The sequence below is a fragment of the Dermochelys coriacea genome, chromosome 1 (genome assembly GCF_009764565.3).
Source record: "Dermochelys coriacea isolate rDerCor1 chromosome 1, rDerCor1.pri.v4, whole genome shotgun sequence".
Classification (NCBI taxonomy): Eukaryota; Metazoa; Chordata; order Testudines; family Dermochelyidae; genus Dermochelys; species Dermochelys coriacea.
In genome coordinates this window covers 286,978,010-286,999,918 of record NC_050068.2, presented here as the reverse complement: position 1 = coordinate 286,999,918, position 21,909 = coordinate 286,978,010, and the positions used below count along the sequence as shown (strand labels likewise).

At 40.2% G+C, this 21,909-nt stretch overlaps 2 protein-coding genes across 5 annotated transcripts in view; both read right to left on the bottom strand.

Annotated features, from left to right (window-relative positions):
• PTPRB (protein tyrosine phosphatase receptor type B) overlaps positions 1-2,803 on the bottom strand; it is a 106,620-nt gene extending 103,817 nt beyond the window's left edge. The window contains exons 1-2 of the mRNA XM_038381931.2: positions 2,643-2,803; positions 969-1,361 (exon numbers count right to left, since the gene is read on the bottom strand). Coding sequence (XP_038237859.1) covers positions 969-1,361; positions 2,643-2,697 — 448 coding nt within the window. The 5' untranslated portion in view covers positions 2,698-2,803. The remainder of the gene's footprint in view (positions 1-968; positions 1,362-2,642) is intronic.
• An 823-nt stretch (positions 2,804-3,626) lies between these two features.
• PTPRR (protein tyrosine phosphatase receptor type R) overlaps positions 3,627-21,909 on the bottom strand; it is a 191,988-nt gene continuing 173,705 nt past the window's right edge. For all 4 annotated transcript variants that reach the window (XM_038411493.2, XM_043493408.1, XM_043493412.1 and 1 more), the window contains 5 exons: positions 20,383-20,520; positions 14,587-14,697; positions 12,556-12,713; positions 8,091-8,204; positions 3,627-4,847 (listed from right to left, as the gene is read on the bottom strand). In XM_038411493.2, coding sequence (XP_038267421.1) covers positions 4,754-4,847; positions 8,091-8,204; positions 12,556-12,713; positions 14,587-14,697; positions 20,383-20,520 — 615 coding nt within the window. In that variant the 3' untranslated portion in view covers positions 3,627-4,753. The remainder of the gene's footprint in view (positions 4,848-8,090; positions 8,205-12,555; positions 12,714-14,586; positions 14,698-20,382; positions 20,521-21,909) is intronic.

Sequence of the window (21,909 nt, the reverse complement as noted above, 5' to 3'; positions counted from 1 at the left end):
CGTCAGATGGTCATATGACACATTCATGTGTATATTTTAAAGCAATTTTTTTTAAAGGATGGAATAAATCACATGGGATGCATCTTATTGTCTCTGTAATAAAGAGCTAGCTAGCTAGGTCATTATGATTTACTTTAGTGCACTGCTAAATCAAAGCACAGAACAATACTGAAAAGTGCTATTGTGAACTCTAACAAATAAACAACAAAGCAAGAGCTGTTAACTTAGATGATTAAACAACATTCAGACCCTTTCTCCCCACATTTTATGTTATAGCTGTATATAAACACATGCCACATACAGAGGTACGCACACAGATATACATCTTAAAACCTTATAACCAGTGTTTCCATAGGTTTGGGTTCAGTTCATTATACTGAGGATTTTGTGTTTGTTACAGGGAATATTCCCCATATTGGTATAGTGATACTGCTGCATAAGCAATAGAATGTGAAGGCTCTTTGTTCATTGGGAACAAGCATTCAGGTTATCAGTGAGGTTGTACTCTATCTACCCCATTTTTCAGATGACTGTTTGCCTTTTTTGGTAGATTTTTGAAATGTGTATATCTATGATAAAGTGGATGAGGAGGATCTGAATAATTTAACATTGGTATAAACGACATGAAAGCAGCACCAAAAATTATATTCTTCTTTTTTGGGGAAGTAAATAGCACAAGAGTCTGGTGGATTAAGCCTATACATAAAGATTTGGGCCCAAAAATGAAACAGAAAAGGAAACAGTCTGAAAATATCACCCAGACTATCAAAAACACTGAATGTTAGAAAGGCAGCTATCATGGCTGTCTTAAAACTAATCTTTTTAAGGCACTCTGATTTTGGATTCTGAACAATCCTTTAAATTAACCTCCGATGAGTAATGTCATAGTCCTTAAAATGTAAGTGGGTACAACAGAGACAGGATTATTACCACAACTCCCAGGACACTGCCTGAAAGGATAAGCTCACCTTTGTGTGGGCACAGATTTTCATAGGCAGTTTTCCCCTTGTCATCGACATCTATTTGCTTCCAGCTATGGGGGTATTTCCTACCCATCTTGATCATTACCCTTGGGCCTTGTTTTGTGAGAAAGAGAGAGGTGTTTGCCACCTGGAGGAGCCCTTCTGTGTTGTGGAAGATCCAGTTGGGTGCCCGAGGGCAGTCTATGAAGATGCTGCGGGATGATGCAGCAGAGGACTTGGAGATGCCCAAACACTGGCCAGATCTAACATGGAGCAGCTTCTCATCCTCTGTCCACTTCCACTGCTGGTTTGGATCAGTCAGATTGCACTTGCCCACAAATGCTGTTTTGCCTCCAACAAGACATTGCCGTTTCTGGACATGGATAATCAGAAACCCTTCTGAAAGATGAAAAACCCATAAAAATATAACAAATCATACATGGCCCTTAAAAAATAAATCCCAATGACTTAAAAATAAACCTCTTTTTTTCTCTCTGTTTCGGTATATCTCAGTTTTTATGACCTGAACCAGCAGAATTGATTTTAAAAGCCACAAAATCACAATTGTTTGGTCTGGGAACTGCGAAGGGTAAGAATGCAACAAACCCTTTTTGGTAATGTTCACCTTGACCTTCTACGTAAAAACCAAAGAAATCAAACTTGAATTAAAAGGATATCGTGGGTGCTATTGACTTTCAGCTCATTTCTGAGAAACCCTCTCCCTCCTCTTCAAATACACAGAGATCCATTAGCCTTCATTACTGTCACCACAAGTTAAATCCACTATATAAGACTGCACATTGATTTTTTTTTAAGGAAATCATAGTATTTGGAGGGGGAAGGAAGGACAGAAAAGGGGACTTTCCAAAATCTATTTGCCTGTTCAGGGCTATGTTTCATTTATCTTTTACAAAGGATGGGGGCTTTTGACTGATACGAACTCTGTGTATCTTATATTTCTAAGTACATTGATTCCTCTTCTCGTTATTTTATAACCATTTCACTACAGATCAGATTGATTCTTTTATCATCCAAGCTTAAATGTATACATCGAACATTGAAATGAACAGAAATCATTCACTGAAATTAAACTCCCCCAACCCCAAATTCCCCCTTGTTACAGAGAACAGGATTGGATGATTCAAAATCAATCTCAGTACCACTTTCAATTTTTTTTTAAAAAGTCAGTTATTTAGTCAAAGCTTCAGGCTCCTCTATATAAACAAAACCATTTAAAAATAATACATATGATTTCCTTTGTTTTTTCATTCCCCCTTTCTTATGACGCACGACATAAGATTGTATTCTAAGTAAGTGCCCCAAGAAGCTTCTGCTTTTGTAAGTTTCACAAAGCCTTAATAAGTAATCTGAATCTCTCTTCAAAGAAAGCTGGCTCAGAGCTCAGCCATTGGATTGTCTAGTCCGAGATCTTTTTTAAAAAATGATGCATATACAACATTCAAGGAGAGAGAGTTTATTTTGCTTTGGCGAGAAATCTAAACAGTTCTGGCTTTGTTGGCCCTGCCCTCCCCCCCCCCCCCGATCCCTCTTGTATAAACTCAGGCTGAGAAGTAGCTCTATTTTCACAGCATTGAATAAGTTTCAGGCAACCCTTGGGAGCCCTGGTTAGTGACAGAATGAGAACTGGAACGGAGGGGGGAACCCAGGAGATGCACTTACCTGAGATCTTGAAAGCCAGACAGGTGAAAATCAGGACATGAAATAAAGGATTCATTTTCCATCTAACAACTCCCCATGCTTCTCTTTAAAAAAAAAAAAAAACCACACACACACATACACACACACACACACAAAATCACCACCTCAGATAAGTGAAGCGAAGGCTAGGAAGGAAATGTGCCTTCACAGGGGGAAAAGTCAGTGACGAGCACTTCCTTCTATTCAATAGTTTTGGGAACTTTTTACCACTTTGTCCTTTCATATGATTCTTCAGAGTTTACTGACTCTGATTTATTTGGAAAAATCCAAGCAAAAGAGGGATAGATTTTGAAACTACCAAGTCTCACACACAAACAAAAAGTTGTTTCAACATCTGAACAATGTACTGGACTAAAAATATAAGGAAAAGGGATTGTAATTTCATGTAATTGACTGTTCATTACATGTCTGCAGGTGATTTGGATTGTGCTGAATAAACACATGCCATGCTATCCATCCGATGAAGTGAGCTGTAGCTCATGAAAGCTTATGCTCAAATAAATTTGTTAGTCTCTAAGGTGCCACAAGTACTCCTTTTCTTTTCACCATGCACAGTTTCTGTAATGAAATGTTGTGAGTCCATCATGCAAGATCACATTATTAAATACGATTTCCAACTCCTCTTTATGAGTTCTGAAAACCATACATGGTGGGAGTGCAAATCTCTGAGTTCTTTACTAAGTCCTTACTCATGTACACTCCCATTATGGGATCAAGTGATGTTGACTTTGCCTCAGCATCATCTGATCCATTTTGCCTACATACAGTGAGAATCTGCCTTAACTAAAAGCTGAATAAAGGCCTCAGTGATTTGACCGTCCAAATGGTCAGAAGACAGCATGAAATTAACTTGAGCTGATTGGGATACATTTGCCTTATTATTGTATTATAATAATAGTAATGGTTAATTACTGTATGCAAAAAAAACTCCAGATTCACTAACTATTTTGTATCAAGTGTATTTTATTGTCAGTATGAAGCAAAGTCAACATCATTGAATTAAAAACTGATTTTTTTAACTGGGTGCAGACTTCCTAGTGCTATAAGTAGTTATGCTAGATTCACATTTCTTTTAAAGAACAAATCCGTGCAGAAATATATGGAAACATTCATAGCAGCATTTTTTGTACAACCTCCTGTTACAGAACAGTTCATATTTCCAAAGGCATCCATCTCTTAACAGAAGAGATACAACATGTAGACAACATATTCTAAAAAGCCCCTTTTAGTAAAAGACAGACAAATATTTAAAATCCTTACCATTTAATATATTCTACAAAGTTTCTTTTAAAAGTAAAATGACTTATACAATTTACAAATACACTGGATTCAGGTCAGGAGCAGAAGCAGCTTCTAACAGTATAGAGTACAATCAACAGTATAGAGTAAATACATACATATACACTGAATAACAGAGGTTGTGCTCTGTAACTGCTTTATAGGACCTACTGTAAATACACATTAAATAGCTAATAGTATGAAGAACAGATATTTCCATATAAAAGATATAACTGCTTTTGAGCAGTTTCAAAAACAAAAGGACTTTCTTCACCTTAAATCCATAATTGATCCTTGCAACTTTAGCAGCAAGAGTCTTATGTGGCCAAGAAATAAGCTCACCACATAATATGTAATAGCACTTAACAGGTATAGTTTAACAGCTGACAGTCCATTCACAAGACAGAGTTGGCAAATGTTAAAGCATTTATACACAGAAAAACATTTCTTCTGTAGAAGTTCCAGTTTCCATCCGACTGCAGCAATAGTACATACATACATTCTGTATAGCAGATATTATTATTACAGAAATAAATCCACCTTTAGCTATATATACGTGAAATCCACATGTAGCATCAGTACAGTACCTTCTTTAAAAATCATTTTTGGGAAGCTTACAATACATTCATGTACAGTAAGGGTTTGGCAATCTTTATATTTTTGCCAAACAATCCACAATCCTTTCACAAGTTGGCTTCAAAGCATCCATTGCAGTATACTCCTTGAAGAAGTTGCTGGTTGGTAATGAAACAAATTACCTCAAGAGATTGACATTCTGGGTACCCTTCATAGTTTCACTGGACAGCTTCTGCAGAAAGTCTGCTTTCATACAGAATCAGTGCATGGTGCACAAATTCATATTGTTCACTGGTCTGAACCATTCCACCTCTGAAAAGAAAGTACAATAGAATGACCTTGTTTCTTAAAAATCAAACAATCTGCTCTGCTGCTAAGAACCAGAGGACATGCTTTCATGCTGATGACACTTGTTAAAAAAATAATGTGTTAAATAATTTGTGATTGAACTCCTTGGGGGAGAATTGTATGTTTCCTTCTCTGTGTTACCTGCATTCTGCCATATATTTTATGTTATAGCAGTCTCGGATGATGACCAGCACATATTGTTTGTTTTAAGAACACTTTCACTGCAGATTTGATAAAACGCAAAGAAGGTACCAATGTGAGATTTCTAAAGATAGTTACAATACTCGACCCAAGGTTTAAGAATCTGAATTACCTTTCAAACTCTGAGAGGGACGAGTTGTGGAGCATGCTTTCAGAAGTCTGAAAAGAGCAATACTCATATGCGGAAACTACAGAACCCGAACCACCAAAAAAGGAAATCAATCTTCTGCTGCTGGCATCTGACTCAGATGATAAAAATGAACACGCATCGGGCTGCACTGCTTTGGATTATTATTGAGCAGAACTTGTCATCAGCATGGACACATGTCCTCTGGAATGGTGGTTGAAGAATGAAGGGACATATGAATCTTTAGTGCATCTGGCACGTAAATATCCTGTGACACCGGCTACAACAGTGCCATGCGAATGCCTGTTCTCACTTTCAGGTGACATTGTAAACAAGAAGTGGGCAGCATTATCTCCTGCTAAGGTAAACAAACTTGTTTGTCTTAGTGACTGGCTGAACAAGAAGTAGGACTGAGTGGACTTGTAGGCTCTAAAGTTTTAAATTGTTTTATTTTTGAATGCAGCCATTTTTTGTACATAATTCTACATTTGTAAGTTCAACTTTCATGATAAAGAGACTGCACTACAGTACTTGTATTAGGTGAATTGAAAAATACGATTTTTGTTTTTTATAGTATAAATATTTGTAATAAAAATAAATATAAACTAAGCACTGTACACTTTGTATCCTATGTTATAATTGAAATCAATATATTTGAAAATGTAGAAAACATCCAAAAATATTTAAAAAAATGGTATTCTATTAATCACACAATTAATCATAATTCATTTTTTTAATCATGCAATTATTTTTTTTAATCACTTGACAGCCCTACTTGTTATTACATCATGAATATCCAATTCTGACACAACAGATGTAAGAAATATAGGGAACCATATAGCCAGCATCTAAGCTGTTAAAATCCAAATTTCAAACCCAACACAATTATGGGGAATCTCTCTAAAAAACACTTTATATGCTATATTTTAAGCACAACTAAGATTAGATATGTCATAAAAAACTCAGGCACTTGAGGCAGATTCTGATACCCTTTATACATGCTGAGTTCCACTCTCCCAGAGCAATCCTATTGATTTTATTGGGGCTGTTGGAGGAGTGAGGTACTACTCAGCATGAGTAAGGACAAGAGAACTTGGACCTTAGTGTACACAGATTTCATTCTTCTTCATATCCTAAAAATGTAACCTATGGTGACCTTTAGATCACATGTACAGAGAGCAGCTCTTCCTCTCCTCTTTCTAATGCCTACAATGCATCCTGTCTAAACAGCAGACACAGAAGAAATTTTACAACAGTGACTCATTTCAGCGCCAACAATGCAACTTAGTTAAACTTGACCATAAAAAAGTGTTCAGTGCAGTCTGTTGGATCAGTTACCAACACCTAATACAGCTGTGTGATAACTCAGCTGGTAGCACTGGTTTCAGGCCAGATGTTGGGATGAAGTCCCACAGTAGGACCTAAGCTCATATCCAGTGTTGAAAGCGAGCATAGTAGTAAGGGTGTGTGTGTGTGCTGTACTACTGGACTACTAGCTGAGGCTGTACTGCATTACCAGTTTTCAGAGTAGCAGCCGTGTTAGTCTGTATTCGCAAAAAGAAAAGGAGTACCCGTGGCACCTTAGAGACTAACAAATTTATTAGAGCATAAGCTTTCGTGAGCTACAGCTCACTTCATCGGATGCACTTCATCGGAGCTGTAGCTCACGAAAGCTTATGCTCTAATAAATTTGTTAGTCTCTAAGGTGCCACGGGTACTCCTTTTCTTTTTGCATTACCAGTGTTGTCTTTCAGATAGAAAATGAAACTGAGGCTCTTTTGGTTAACACTGAGGTCCATCGGCCAGTGCCCCTCACAGAGTTGGGACCCAGAAGCAGTAGGGGTTATTGCAATTTCAGGGTGTTAAAAGCAACTGCAACTTGGCCATTACAGACACACACTCACCTCCCTTCCCAAGCTTGCACCAAGCCAGTTACTTGGAATTGATATGTGTGTCTGTCCGGGAGAGAGGATATGGCCCAGGGGGAAAGGAATATGCATTGTGACATACACTTTAAACTGCTTTTGCCAACCCTTTGTTGAATTGATTTCAGTGAGAGGTTTGCATCACATGGAGTGCAGGATCCAGTGTCTCTTAATACATGGCCTGCTAGGCCACAGAAACTCTCAGGTTAATACATTTTAAAATAATCTATGATTTTTCTAACCAAAAAAAAGACAGCTGATAGGCAGAATGGGCAAAGAAATTGTAAAACAATTTATTCAACAAATACCTTCTCTTATTTAGATCTCTTTGTTGGTTTACAACTTTGAGGTCCTTTTGTTTCCTCATTGCTACTGGATGGCCAAATAGCCTCAGCTTCTTAACCGGCTTAGGCTTGGCCATTGTGATGTAGGAAACTCTTGCAAGAGAAACACAGAACCCCAAATTCAGGTCCTGACAGAAAAGTAAAAAAGGAAAGAACTTTTCAAAATATTCCAGTTAAAAATGTAGGGTGGGATTTTCAGAAGTATTCAGTGCTAGTCTAACTGTGCTCCCATTGAAGTCCATAGAAAAACTCACTTTGGTATCAGTAGGAGGAGAATTAGGCAACTCTGAGAGCTTCTGAAAATCTCCCACATAGTTTTCCATAAATTTTAAATCGTCCCACGTGTTATGTTAATAATTTAACAATTTAAACACTTCAATTCACCTTAAAGAATGGTGAATCCTTTAAAGTCTTGACATTTGTATATTTCTTACCCAACTGTGACCTTCTTTAAACAGAGTGTAGGATGCAGGACATATCCTACAATGAGGCAGAGTATTTCTGTTCTGTGAGGTTAACAGACAAATATATCAGATAGGAATGTGGCAAACCAGGACTGAAAATGCCACATTGTGTTTTTTGTCTGACTTACAGTTCCACTGCAACTCACCTATCAACTCGTAGCTGGCAGACAATGCTTAGTGCATCTACAACGCCTTCTTCCTTCAGCTGGTGACAACCAATGGCAGTAGCAATAAAACACCCAGTTCTTCCTATTCCAGCACTGAAAGTAAAATTAAAACAAAGGTGAACAGAGCTGACAGACACCAACCTGCATCCTTCAAAGAAGTTGTTCTGATGTTGGATATATGGACCTGAAAATACTCAGCAGAAAAGAGACTCATCAGTGCTTAGGTGCATGACTAACTCACCTTTTCTGCTAGAAAATGAATGCTCACAGAGCTGCAGCAGATAAACAGTTGTGGGTTAGTTTGTGAGGCCCATATGTTTTTGCTCTGCACAAAAGTGCCGGGAGGGGGAAATGTAAATGCAAAACCTCTACAGATCCAATGGACCTGAGGAGTCTGAGTATTCTCTGCTCCAGTTCAAGGGGAGATGTGGAGTGACCAGAGGAATCTGTCCCCGAAAGGCAGCAGAGGCCAGGGATCTGTATTCCAAGCCCCATCTCCATGGATCTTGCTCAGTTGGAGAGATTCTGTCACAGTTCTCTCCACACTAGCCATGGATGTATGCAAGACCAGTAATCATGCTGCCACTCTCTATCAGCCTCTTGTAGTGCTCTGCAATTCTGCAGAGGGGAGAGGGAGTGAGTGCTGCAACTTTCCATGTTCTGTTCCTCGTTTGCCGTCTGGGGGGAGTGTGGAGGAGGGATGGATAAAGTGAGGCACTAAGTAGTTAAATGATTGACTGCCTCACTTTATCCATCTGTTTAATGGGTATAATACCAGCTATGTACCTCAGAGGAGTGCTGTGAGGCTTAATTCCATTAGTGTCTGTAAAGTGTTTTGAGTGTCTTGGATGAAAGGTTGCAGTATGAGTTTTATTAGGATTATATGTATGCAGTGCAGAGGACCCCAATCTCAGACTCCTGGCTATGGAATTAAAGATGGGAGTGTATTTGAGACTCAGGTACCCCAGGAGTCAGCAGTATTAAATATATAAGGCTGCTAAGCCAAAAAGTGAGGGGATAGTGAGAAGCAAAACTGGCAATCAGAAAAGACTGATTTCCTGGGGTGAGTCTGAGATTTATAGCTGACAACCTATATCCTTGAATGCTGATATCATCTGGGCAAATGTGTCCAAAATGGGATAGAGATATTTTATACACAGGGGAAGGCAGAGGAACTAGCCTAAACAAGCAAGTTACTGCACATACATTCTTTTCTTCAAAATATTGTGAAATCCTTTACAAATGAGGTGCATAAGTTAAAACTACCAATAGGTCAGCACTTTCACAGCAGATCCCCCTACCTCTAAGATCCTGGTAGTATTACATGATTTATATTTTCCCACGGATTAACTGTTCTTGGATAAATTCTCCAGTGTATTTGACAAAGGCAAGTTCCCATCTCCCCAGCATCAGGCAATGTAGGTCATATCTTTTTCCCTGACTTTACTGCAGACTATGCAAACTAAATCTGACACTCATAGACTTTAGGACAGAAAGGACCATCACAATCATCTAGTCTGACCTCCTGCATATCTCAGGTCACAGAACCTCACCTACCCACTCCTGTAATGGACCCTGTAACCTTTGGCTAAGTCACTGACATTCTCAAATCTTGATTTAAAGACTTCAAGTTACAGAGAATCTGTTACTTGCCCTATATACCTCTCACAAAATATCAGGGCAATTTTGTGATCTACTTACATAGGTATTTTTAAGACACCTATCACACTGCACCCCTGTGGCAGTACAGTATGATGTTCTGTATTGCTGTATTGTTTGTTTGTTTGGGCTCCAATACCATAGAGTAGTGTTTATTGCTTTTTGGGAATAATAATTTCAAGGCTTAAATTCTCAGAGACTACTTCCCAGAGCCCTCTATACTCCCCCCATTTAGGGCTCTAGGCTTCAGCTGCAGGACGGGAGTCTCAGGGACTCCAGCCCCATGGGGTGGGAGGCACCGGGGTTGGGGGCTTCTGTACTGGTTGCAAAGGCAGTGAATGCAGCATTTTTCAGCACCCAAAATGTCAGTGTCAGGTTCATCACCATGGGTAGAGGTAGTTTTGTAACCCAGGCAGTTCCTGCACCTTATATATTAATTTGTTGCTTCTTCTGGGGGCAGAGGATATCTTTTGTGTAATTTGTGTATTGCACATTATGGGCCAGCTGCTCAGTTGGCATAAATTAGCATAGTTTAATTGACATAAATGGAGCTAAATCAGCTTATGCCAGCTGAGAATCTAGCTCTATGCCTCTATTTTTTTCCTCATTTGGTCAATAGAAAAAAATCTCTTACTTTGTATTTGAAGTCTGTTCATTCAAATATATATTCAGTCCAAGACCACCTAGAGGCCAAAACACACGAGCTCATTTGGATGTACTATGCTACACAATGCATCCGATGAAGTGAGCTGTAGCTCACGAAAGCTTATGCTCTAATAAATTTGTTACTCTCTAAGGTGCCACAAGTACTCCTTTTCTTTTGCGAATACAGACTAACACGGCTGCTACTCTGAAACCATACAAAAGATGGTGTGTCAGTCATAGATTAGTATAAGATTTGGATGGGCACTTCAAGTGACAGAGGAAATTTCTGTACCTTTAAAGTGCAACACTACTCTGAAAACTGGCTGTACAAAACAAACGTTCTTACTTAGTGGATCTGTTCCCTCTGTGTATTCAGAGTCACATCTGCTGATTTAAATGACAATAATAAATGTATACTCATTTTTCTCCTCTTAGCTCTACAGACATAACTCTGCTGCTGGAGGGTGAGATGGATTATATTCTTTCTTACACATAATGCCCTGAATGGACATGCTATTGGAGCACATGAGACAGCAGCCAGCATTTGTAGGTTATTTTTTTTCATTTTACTTTTCAAATGTATTTTTTTTCAATGTTGATAATAATTTAAAAACTTAAAATATTTTTATAGCCTTTCTGCACAAGGTTGAGGGTCATGTTTTGTCCTCAGGTCAGCATGCAGTGCTGCCACTGAAATAAATGAGAGCTGCACATATGTATCCCAGGCAAACAGCCCCAAATTTGAAAGTTTTGTGAGATCTGGATACCTCTATCCCATAAATCAGAAGATTAAAATGTGGGAAAGTATGTTGCTAGAAGAGGGAATATGACACCGCCACTACAGCGTCATGTTCATTTTATTAGGGACACAGTGATTTCAGACCCCCCTATGATGTTATTTACCTCCGAATGACACCAAGTTCCATTGTGCCCCTCCTCATGAAAAAGCATTACTGCGCAAATGGGAACCTAGAAGTTCATACATAGATTTGTGGATTGCTTAAGAAAACAAAACAAAACAAAACAAAACAAAATAAAATAGTAAAGAGAGATGGGCAAAATTGGGGTGGTTATGGTTTTTGGAAAATCTCCTTGGATTTGGTTTGGCATAATGAGGGGTTGTTCAAATCTCTGGGTTGTATTTATCCAAATCCCAGAAATATGGAGCTAGTAGAGGTAGTTTGAGAAGAAAAGTTCTGGTTTTGACCTATGTCTAGCAAAAAGTGCATTATAGCACCATGATTATAAGAGAAAAAAGGCATGGAAATAATTTTTTTCTAAGTTGCCTCATCTCCTAACACCTTTTCAAGTAATATAACAAATCTGAAATAGCCTACTACTATTTCATGATGTACAATTTAGTTCACTACAGTACACAGAGTAAAATGACAGATGATTAATAGAACTGATGAATTCTGATGAGCAAAATGGGCAGCATTTGGCTCACTCTGATTTGTGGGGTAACACTATTTATGGTTTGTGAGTATTCAGCCAAGCAGTTGTGAAAATGTTCACAAACCCCAGAATGAACATGAATTTTAGTACTAATGTGTATTCATTTGAAAAATTTTACCTCAAGTTTGTGATTCATTATTCTCCCGTTTAAAAAGTTTCAGGCAGCCAATCATGGGGCAGAACATGTCACTAATCACACAACATGAATAATGGACAACAAATAGCTAAAGTGAACAGTGAACAACATGGAACACAGACTGACAACTATTCCTCAGAACTGTCTTTCAAACACTTACCTAATTCATTAGCAGAAATCAGGATTGGTTCAGGAACTATTCACTACCAAAATATGGCTAAATTTCTAAAACATAGCAACGCAAACTAACAGTTCAACCAGAATTTAGTAAAAGCATTGTGGAACTTTCTCTTAACCACTTCCAGAAAGGCCCTATTTGAATAGGAAAGGGCCTTGTGATCTGAGGCCAGTGGTGCGGGAGCAGTTTTTATAGTGGGGGTGCTGAAGGTGGAAACCATGTATTTGGGTTGTTATTACTACTTTAAGCCAGGCAGTGCGGCAGCACCCAATGCTCCCCTAGTTCCTGCACCTATGTCTGTAGCCCTACTATAAGAATTCTAAGCCATTGAGTTTTGCACTAATTATTTTAAGAAAACTGTAGTAGATTACCTGCAGTGCACAATTACAGGTCCTCTGCCAGCTGATGCCATCCTGTCCTCTTCCACATCCAGCATAAGCTGCAAAAGAGGCTGAGCACTATCTGGGGTTTTATGGTCCGGCCAGGATGTGTACCAATAGTGTTTCATATTTTGGGACTGACTCCCTTGCTGGAAATAATGTAAAGATATCACTTATACACTTGTGAAGAACAATTTTGCAATTAATTTTATTTCTGTCAATATGATAAGCTTCAGACACATGCATGTATGAAGGCAGAATTTGGCCCATACATACATTATCAAACCAGATACCGGTGACTATTTGGGGAATCCAACAGCTGATAAATCACATACCTTGATATGGTGAAACAAGATACTCAGGGCCAGATTCTCTTCTGCTCCTATTTACACCAGATGACTAGGGTCACCATGGGTCCTTATTATCAGCTGGGGATTGCCAGAGTGTAATGCACTCTGGCCAGACCTTCTCTCTACCCTCTGCACTGTGGGATGTGAATAGGGGGCAGGCATAGAAGGAGGAGTGCAGCAATGGGAGTGGAATAAGGCCAGAGAATATGGCCTTTAAATTGTATTCATATTGATGAAATTGCTTAATTTGTCCACTATCTGCTAAAAGACCTTATCATAAGTATTGAAGCAGGTCTTACATGAGAACTACAATATCCTCGGTATATGAACACAGGAACTACCTTATTGGATCAGACTAGTAGCCCATCTTGTCCAGCATTCTGTTTCTGAGGCCTGGTCTACACTGGGGGGAAGGGGAGGTCAATCTAAATTACTCAACTTCAGCTACGTTAATAACATAGCTGAAGTCGATGTACTTAGATCTACTCACCGTGGTGTCTTCACTGCAGTAGGTGGACTGCTGACGCTCCCCTGTCAACTCTGCCTACACTTCTTGTTCCAGTGGAGTACCGGAGTCGACGGGAGAGCGCTCAGCGGTCGATTTATTACGTCTTCACTAGAGGCGATAAATCGACCCCCGCTAGATCGATTGCTCTGGAGGTAAGTGTAGACATGCCCTAACAGTGGCTACTACCAGATTCTTCAGAAGCAGATGAAGGAACCTTATTGTGGACAATTATGGAATAAGTTGCTCATAGGAGGAGTTTCTTCCTAACTCCAGACAGGCTTATGCCCTGAAGCATCAAGTTTATATCGCTTATATTTTTATCTTATCTAATGAACTGTGGGTGTTCTCATCATCCATATAAATATCTAAACCTTCTCTGAATCCTGTTAAATTCTGGGGCCCCAACTCTCACTTAAACTCTCCCTTTACATTGTTCTTAGGGTTGCCAGGTGCCCAGTTTTTGACTGGAAAGTCCAGTCAAAACGGGGACCTGGCAGTGTCCAGTCAGTTGTACAGACTGGACACCAAAAGCCCAGCTCTGCAGGGCAGGGGTGCCGGGTCATTAAACCGCACCAGCCCCTGCTCAGCTCGGGCCGCCTCCTATCTGCAGGCAGGCTCCTTGTCAGGCTGCAGTAGCTCCTGTCCCAGCCCCAAGCAGAGGAAGCCCTGCTGGGGGTGCGGGGAGGGAGGTGGAGACAATCCAGCTAGCGACAGGAGGAAGGGGGAAGAAGAGTGAGTGTTGGGGGCGGGGCCTTGAGGAAGAGGTGGGGTAGGGGTGGGGCCTCGAGTGAAGTGGCAGGGAGGGGGCAGGGCCTCAAGGGAAGAGGCAGAGAAGGGGTGAGTCCTCAAGGGTCCACTTGGTGACAACCCTAATTGCTCTGACAGTGTAAAGGGGCCTTAAAGTGAGTGTAACTTAAGTGAGTATAACTTTAAGGCCCCTTTACACTGCCAGAGTGATGTAAAATGGCCTTATTATAAGGGCTTCAGGTCCTAGGTTTCAATTATACCTTGCGGCAGTGAGTCCCATAGGTTAGTTATGAATAGTGAAAAAATGTGCCCTTTTTCAGTTTTAAATGTATTGCTGTTCAATTTCACTGAACATTCAACAGTTAAATATTATGGACATTGGAAGGACATTTCCCCATAACAGCCATAGATCATTACCTTTAATGTAAGGTTGCGGACAGTATAGTTCTCACACTCTTGCACATTGTTAACGAGGACTTCAACTTTCCCATAGATCCCTCTCTTTTCTGGCCAATAGAGCACACATTTCTGAAAAGGAAACATCAGTGTGAATCCAGATACTAATTACTGGATGCATGGGCAGGCAGATGAAGCTCCCCCTTGGGGAGGCGATCCCCCTGCCCGCCTCTTGTGGCCGAGGCCCCGCCCTCACACACTGCTCTCAGCCCCCCTCATCCCCCCGCCATGGCCCTGACCAGGGCAGGGGGCCAAGCTTGGCCCCTCTCCCTGCCATGGCCCGGGGTGGGGAGAGGTCTGAGAGCTCAATTGGGGTCACGGGTGGTGGGGAAGCTGAGAGCTCAGTGCCAGCCAGGGTCGAGCTCTCAGCCTTGGCTGGGACTACGGCAGAGCTCTAGGCCCTGGCTGGAGCCCCGAGCCCCTCCCCCATCCTGCCCCTTCTGCCTGCAGCTTTGTCCATGGCCCCACCCCATTCCACCCCTTCCCCTGTGGCCCCACCCTATTCCACACATGGCTCCGGCCTCATTCTGCCCCCACTCCACATCTTTCCCCCCTGGAGCTCCGCTCCTGCTCACTCCTCCTCCCCCGATACCCTGAGGCCGGAAAAACTCTGTGCCCTTGCTGTAGCTCTGGAGCTGCGGTGGTGAGTGAGAGCTCCTCCACCCCGGGGAGCATGGTGGGGGAGATTTTTCAGGGGGCCCCAAATCTGCCTTGCCTCCCCCCGCCAGCAGCATGAGGTTTGGAGAGGCTCAGTCTCCTCTGGCCTCCATTATATGCCGCCTATGATTTGATGATACTGATATCAGATTCTTATCAGAACAGTATCTGTCTGAAAAGCACATATTGAAGCAAACAAGGTGATATTCACATATTGTGAATGTCAGAAACATTTATGAGTAACAGATTGCAGGTGTCCTGATGAATGTTTTAGGGTCTAATTCTTAGAATATGCTGAGCAGCCGCAAATCCAGTTGAAGCATCTGTGTAAATCAGGCCCAACCTGTCTCACGTTGGGCATCCAGAAACAGAAGTATCCAAAATCAGAGGCTACTTTTGAAAACTAGCCTTTAAAATCTTAATCCATTATACTGAACACTTTGAATAGTATTTGATGCTTAAAAATTCAACTAAGTTTGACTGAAGAAAAATATTTTGAACAAAAGATAAATTCAAAATCCAAGTTGGATTTTTGCAGGTACATTTTTATAAATGTACAGAGTGAAATCCTGAAGCCATTACTTAGTTTCTCTTCAGGCAAAAGACCTAAATGGAACTTTTGCCTGTGTGAGGACTGAAACTGAGTAAAGGACTCAGAATTTTTCCCACTCCCACATAAGAATTGTATCCCTATTTACTATCTAGGGCCCTGAACACAGACTTAAACCCATGCTTAAGCCCTTAGATAAACTGAAGCCTAAGAAAGAAGTGTCTATTCAATTTCTGAGCTGCAATGAAGATAAAAAAGTTATTCTCTTGCCTAAAATGCTTGAGTAAACCTATAAATATAAAGCATTCTTATTGAACTAATAAACTTTTCCAGAAATGTACTTGCCAAGCATCTGTTCAAAGGCAGATGTAGAAACAGATAGTACTAAGAAATCAAACTCTCAGGTGGAATACCATGTTTACCTGCAGCATAGCTACTATTCATTTCAAATACAGATCACATGAAACTTACAGAAAACATTTAGTAACCAATACACAGAAAAAACCCTGAACCATGGAACAAACTATCCTACACCCATAGAAACAACACGAGGGACTTTTTCTACTGTCACCAGCAACTACTGATTCAAAGAACAACGTATATTCAGATAGCTGCTACTTAACAGCCCCCATTGCACAGCAAAACAAAATCATTGCTTTAATGTCATTCATTACCATGAACCACAATTTCTAGTATATACTGCTAAAACTGGAAAAAAAATCAGTATAGTTCAGTTTAAACATTACAGTGAAATGCAAGACTTGACCATCAGGCAAGATCTTTAAATTTCTGGTGTACCTTATCACTCAATAGCTCATTGAGCTGAATGGAAACACTCTGGAGAATAAACATTCTTCTAAAAAGAAATGCTCATTACCTTAATAATGTGAGATGTGTGGAAGACACATTTTTTGTAACTGAAATTGCACTGACCAATTTGACTGGTTTCATTCAAAGAAGAGTCATCAGTTGCACTGTAAGACTTGCAGAGCTACCATACCTCTTAAACGCTGTCTCTCTGAAGATACCAAGAATGGCAAGAAAACACCCTAATAAATTTATAAGAAAAAAGCGTTCAAAAGTTCAGCAGCCACACCATGTGACATATGGCCACTATCAGCTATGTGATCTGAAAGGCATGCCCCTCCCTGGGAGTTTAGTTTTCATTGTTAATATGGGAAATGAAAAGTCTAAATGTGCAGTTGCACCCTGACAATCAACAATGGTGCAGTCAGCTTCTGAACCTTCTTGATAAATGAGAATACTGTGCACTGGTCTCCAAAGACTTCAGAACCTCCTTATAAGTGTTTTTCTTGACTCTTTACCAGCACAGTAATTGGCAGCTTGCACTGTGTGGACTATGCAATCAGATTGTTAATTAAAACAATCCTCAGTTAATATCTCATCTACATTTAGTAAAATACAATAGCTTAATTTTAACAGTTTCCATGCTGGTTTTGAAAATACCATGGCGATAACAAAAAAGAAGACCTGAAAACAGAGCTAGACTCAAGTGGTTAGGGCACTTCCAAAAAGTTGGATACCAGGGAAATGATCATATTTTGGAATGTATTGCAACAAATGGATGATATATAAAATAAATGGGGACAGCGATTGTCTTCAGACAATCTTGCAGAAACTCCACAGGTATACAAACATGAAAGAAGGAAATTGCCCAATACTAACAATTTCATATGGCAAGAAAACTGGACCACAAGTTTTCATAGTACTCATCTTTTAGAACAGGTATTTTTGAAAGCTGTTCAAAAACCACCCACTGGGTCATTCAAACAACTTCATAATCTTATTTCCGTTCTGAGAAAACTCTTAGTGTATTGGATATGGCTACTGTGTTTGTATATGGGGAGAGAAAGGAGTTCTCTGGTCCTTAATTGAGTTATAAAACCCTATAGAGCCCATCACTTCTCCTTGCAATAGTGTATCTGCTCCTTGCCATTCATATTGTGGCTCCTTGGCCTCTTTTTAATTTTCCTTTATAGGAGCTCACCTATTTAAATGCTTTCTAAACCTGTGCCTGGGAACAAGTGGGTCTTGCAGTCATCACATTCATAATTACAGGTGAGATTTTCAAAAGAGTCTAAGATCACTAGAAACACAAGTGCCATTGACTTTCCATGGGACTGGTGCTCCTAATTCTCTTAGGCACTTCTGAAAATCTCTCCCTATTTTCAGTCCACTCCTGCAGTACCTATACAGGGTGGGAGACGCTGAGCTTTAAAACTAGCTCTATACCTTTCCTCCTTTCCCCACCCTCCTCACTCACAACCTTTGTACATATTTCTGATAGCGGCAGCTTCTTAAAACCAACTTCGATTGTGATAAACACAAAAGGTGCAGCAAGTACATAATGAGTAATATGGGCCAAATTATTTGCTGAAATAACTGCACTGAAGTCAATGGTGGCATGATGACAGCAGAAAATGTCTCCCTATATTGTTAAGTGTGGGCCTGATTCTGCCTCTGTCACTCATGTAAAGTAGCACCTTATGCGACAAGATGTCCCAGGGAGTGAGGTCACATGAGAAGGCTGACAGAAACTGGCCCTAAAGAAGCATGGGTTGGCTGTACATGGTATGTAGTGTGTGTGTGGGGGGAACCGTCATTGACAGAACAAACAGTTCTTAATAAAACCCCACATTTGTACTGTATATGCATAGCCTGGATCACCCACCATAAGCAGTAATGAAGACTCTTGAAAGCTTCTGAGCCCTGACTTTTCACAGCAGAAATGTTCATGTTCATCATAATGTTATTCAGCACAGGAGGAATAGGGCCTACATACAAGAGTTGTGTATTGGAAGGCTGAAAGAGTTGGGGGATGCTGCTTTTGAACATCTGTGTGTTTTATAAACAAACCTCCCTGAAAATGATGGGTATGCTGCAGAGAACAAAGGGGGCAAAAAATTACAATGCTATTTTGCCGCATAGCAGCTATTTTGTCTTCTTTGCAGGCAGTAAATATTTTACTAAAGAAGTTAACATATTGTTTTCTTCTCAGTAGAAAGTAAAATCCCGAACAATTCAGCTTACAATCATCAGGCAGTTCTTAACATTTCTTCCCAGAGTTGTTCATTAGAATGTCAGAACAGTTCATGTAAACACAGACCTTCTCCAAGTAGCCTGGGAACACTGAAGATGTCTCACTCTCTTTTATTAGAAGGAAATTACCACTGTCAGTCCACAACAATGCTGATAAACACTAGCGTGGCAGGCCTCACCAATTCAGGTAAACACACGGTTTCCTGATATGTTGGAAACCACTGGACATTTCTTTCAAGTCATTCTTCTCACACAGTGTTAGAAGTAAGTGTTTAAAAATTCAGTATTTCCTTAGTCAAATATTTGTTATTCTGTTACTGGGGCGATTTTTCAAAAATATTCCATTAATGAAAGTTACCCAGACATTGGTTTGGCTGGTCTACAGTATCAAAATGTGGCCTGGTGTGGAAATATGTGGGATATTTACAGCACAGACCTACGTTATATAGCTTTCCTGTTTGATATGTTATAAACACTGTATGCTCGACTCTAAACTTAGAGAGAAAAAGGGCCAGATTTGGGGGTACGTATAAAAGGGAAGGTATAATCAGCCTTCTGCCCACCTTTAACCCCTCAACCAGAGACCAGGCACAATTAAAGGCCCTGCACGCTCAGGGTGAAATTCACTCCATACAGAAGGCCTGTGCACCATTTATGTCTCATTTAAGCTTTTAAAATAGGATTAAATAGGACTTAAGTGATGCATACACTTTGCGCTGGTCCTCTGTACAAAGGTGATTTTCACCCTCAGTGCCTTGGGCAGTTGATTTGTGTTCTTCTACCATAATGGAGAACCTGGCATCAATTTGTACAAGCATTAAATAAAGCTAATAAAATAGGTAGGTGGGAGTCCCTCCAAAAGTCACAGAAAATATAACAGGCCTTATCTGGCCTTAGCAATTAATGAGCAATGGTCACATATTCTCCGTGTTAATGTAAGGAACTATATAATTCCATACTGGCTAGATATGACCATACTATTGACTAAATGCTCCCAAACTGTATTTCTCAACATGAATTAGGTTCTTTTGTAAAACTTGGGATGGATTCTTTAGGAGTTGTCTTTGTTTGTTCCAAAGTGCAGGTCTGGAACATAGAGGTGAAATCTTCCTTGGACATTACATCATCCAAAAGAAGAAAATATTCTATATATAATTAAAATTAACAGGTAATGATCCCAAATTTACAAGTGCTACCTAACTATATGTGGAGTGTTTCTCATAACTGCCATCCCTCAGCCTTCATGAATATTCTGGGATATGCTTTATACATCTCTTGAGATTGCTATATAATGCTATATCTAATTATCTATCTTAGGTTTTTCCATAATGACCATCACCTTAACATTTAAGAGCTGGTTATCTGCTGGTATTATATCTACTATGAGGTTCTTTCTACAAAGGATGTTATATACTGTGAGATGTATAGACAGTCTCATTTACAATACAACCACTGGAGTAATTTCTGGATGTAGCCATTTGATATCATACCTCATTTTTTTCTTTCAGCTTTGTGATCATAACAATGACAGGGCTGTCTTCCTGCCAAACCATCTGCCAGAAATCATTCACGGTATTAATCATGGGACCCTGAGTTGCAATGAAGGACTTCTCCTTGCCACCGTAACCCTGGTTTAGAAACAGACACAGCAGTATTTGATTTAAAGTCATGCATTGCACAGAGATCTTAGGTGAAAGTTCCAGAGAAAGAAATGGGAATCTAGACCACAAGATAAATTAAAACAGAAAGCCTGCATGACCTGGTACAGCAGGTCAAAAATTGTTCAGTGGAAGAGTTTTCTGCTGGAAAATTCTAATTTGATGTAACCAAAATATTCCACTGCAATGTGCTGGTTTTGTTGAAACTTCCCTGCCTACCTGTTTTCCTGCCAGCCTGCCCAGCTCCCTGGTTTCCTGGACTGCCTGCTTGGCTACCCAACTTGTCAAGCCCCTTGTCTGGTGGGCAGATGGGCTTCCTGGCTCCCTGATAGTTGGTTCTCCATCTGCCCAACTTGTTGACTCCCTGCCTGGTAGCTGGGCTGCCTCTCTCTGCTTGGCTCCCTAGGTGGCTGGCTCCCTGGTTGCCTGACTCCCTGGCTGCCTAATTCCCAGACTGCTTGGTTACCTTGCTGGACAAATGACAAGCTGGTGAGGCAGCCGGCTTCCCTGTTGTCCAGTGCCAAAACGGATTGTTCCATTTCACATGAAATTCTTCAATGTAAATATTTTGTGCTGATGCAGAATGAAACAAACTGAAACATTGACACTGCAGAATTTCCCACAAAATAGAAATTCCCTTTTCTGGCCTGCTCTACCTGTTAGTTAGTATTTCTGCCGTATAGTTAGCAACAGGCCATAAAAAACAAATGAGAGTGAACAGAATAGAAATATGAAACTAAGTAGTACCATGAAGATTTATGAAGGGAAAAGAGTTTTTGAATACATAAATCCTTACAGACTCAGAAGCTCCAATTTATACTTGCTAAGCAGAAAATGCCTCTGAGACCTTATATATGGGACATTCTCTCAAGATAGCACGAACCGTGAGACACGCTGAAAATGATAAGCAAGCAAAGGAAAGATCTTTATCATATGAAAAGGAAAACTTGTGAACTTGTACACTGCACTTGGGTCCAGCACTAAAGAAGGAGTTCTTTTGAGCCTTGCTGGCCAGCGAAGGCTGCGGCAACCTCAAAAAGGAATGAATTATTAAAGAATAAAATGATTGGCAGAGCCAGATATTGTAACTTTGTTTCTCTCTTCAGTGAAACCATTTCCACAACCACAGGGACAATGGAACAATCCACTGACTTATCCATTACACAGAACAATGCGTCAGATATGCCCCAACATCTCTTGTCAATGACAGGTGCGTCAGAATGTTCAGACAGTCGAGAATACTGAAGTGTCTAAGGTGCTTTACAATATACTGTAAATTCATGTGAAATTTAATTTACTCACTGTTACATTTTTTTTAAATCATTGACAATGTTACCAGTGTCAGCAATATGAAACACC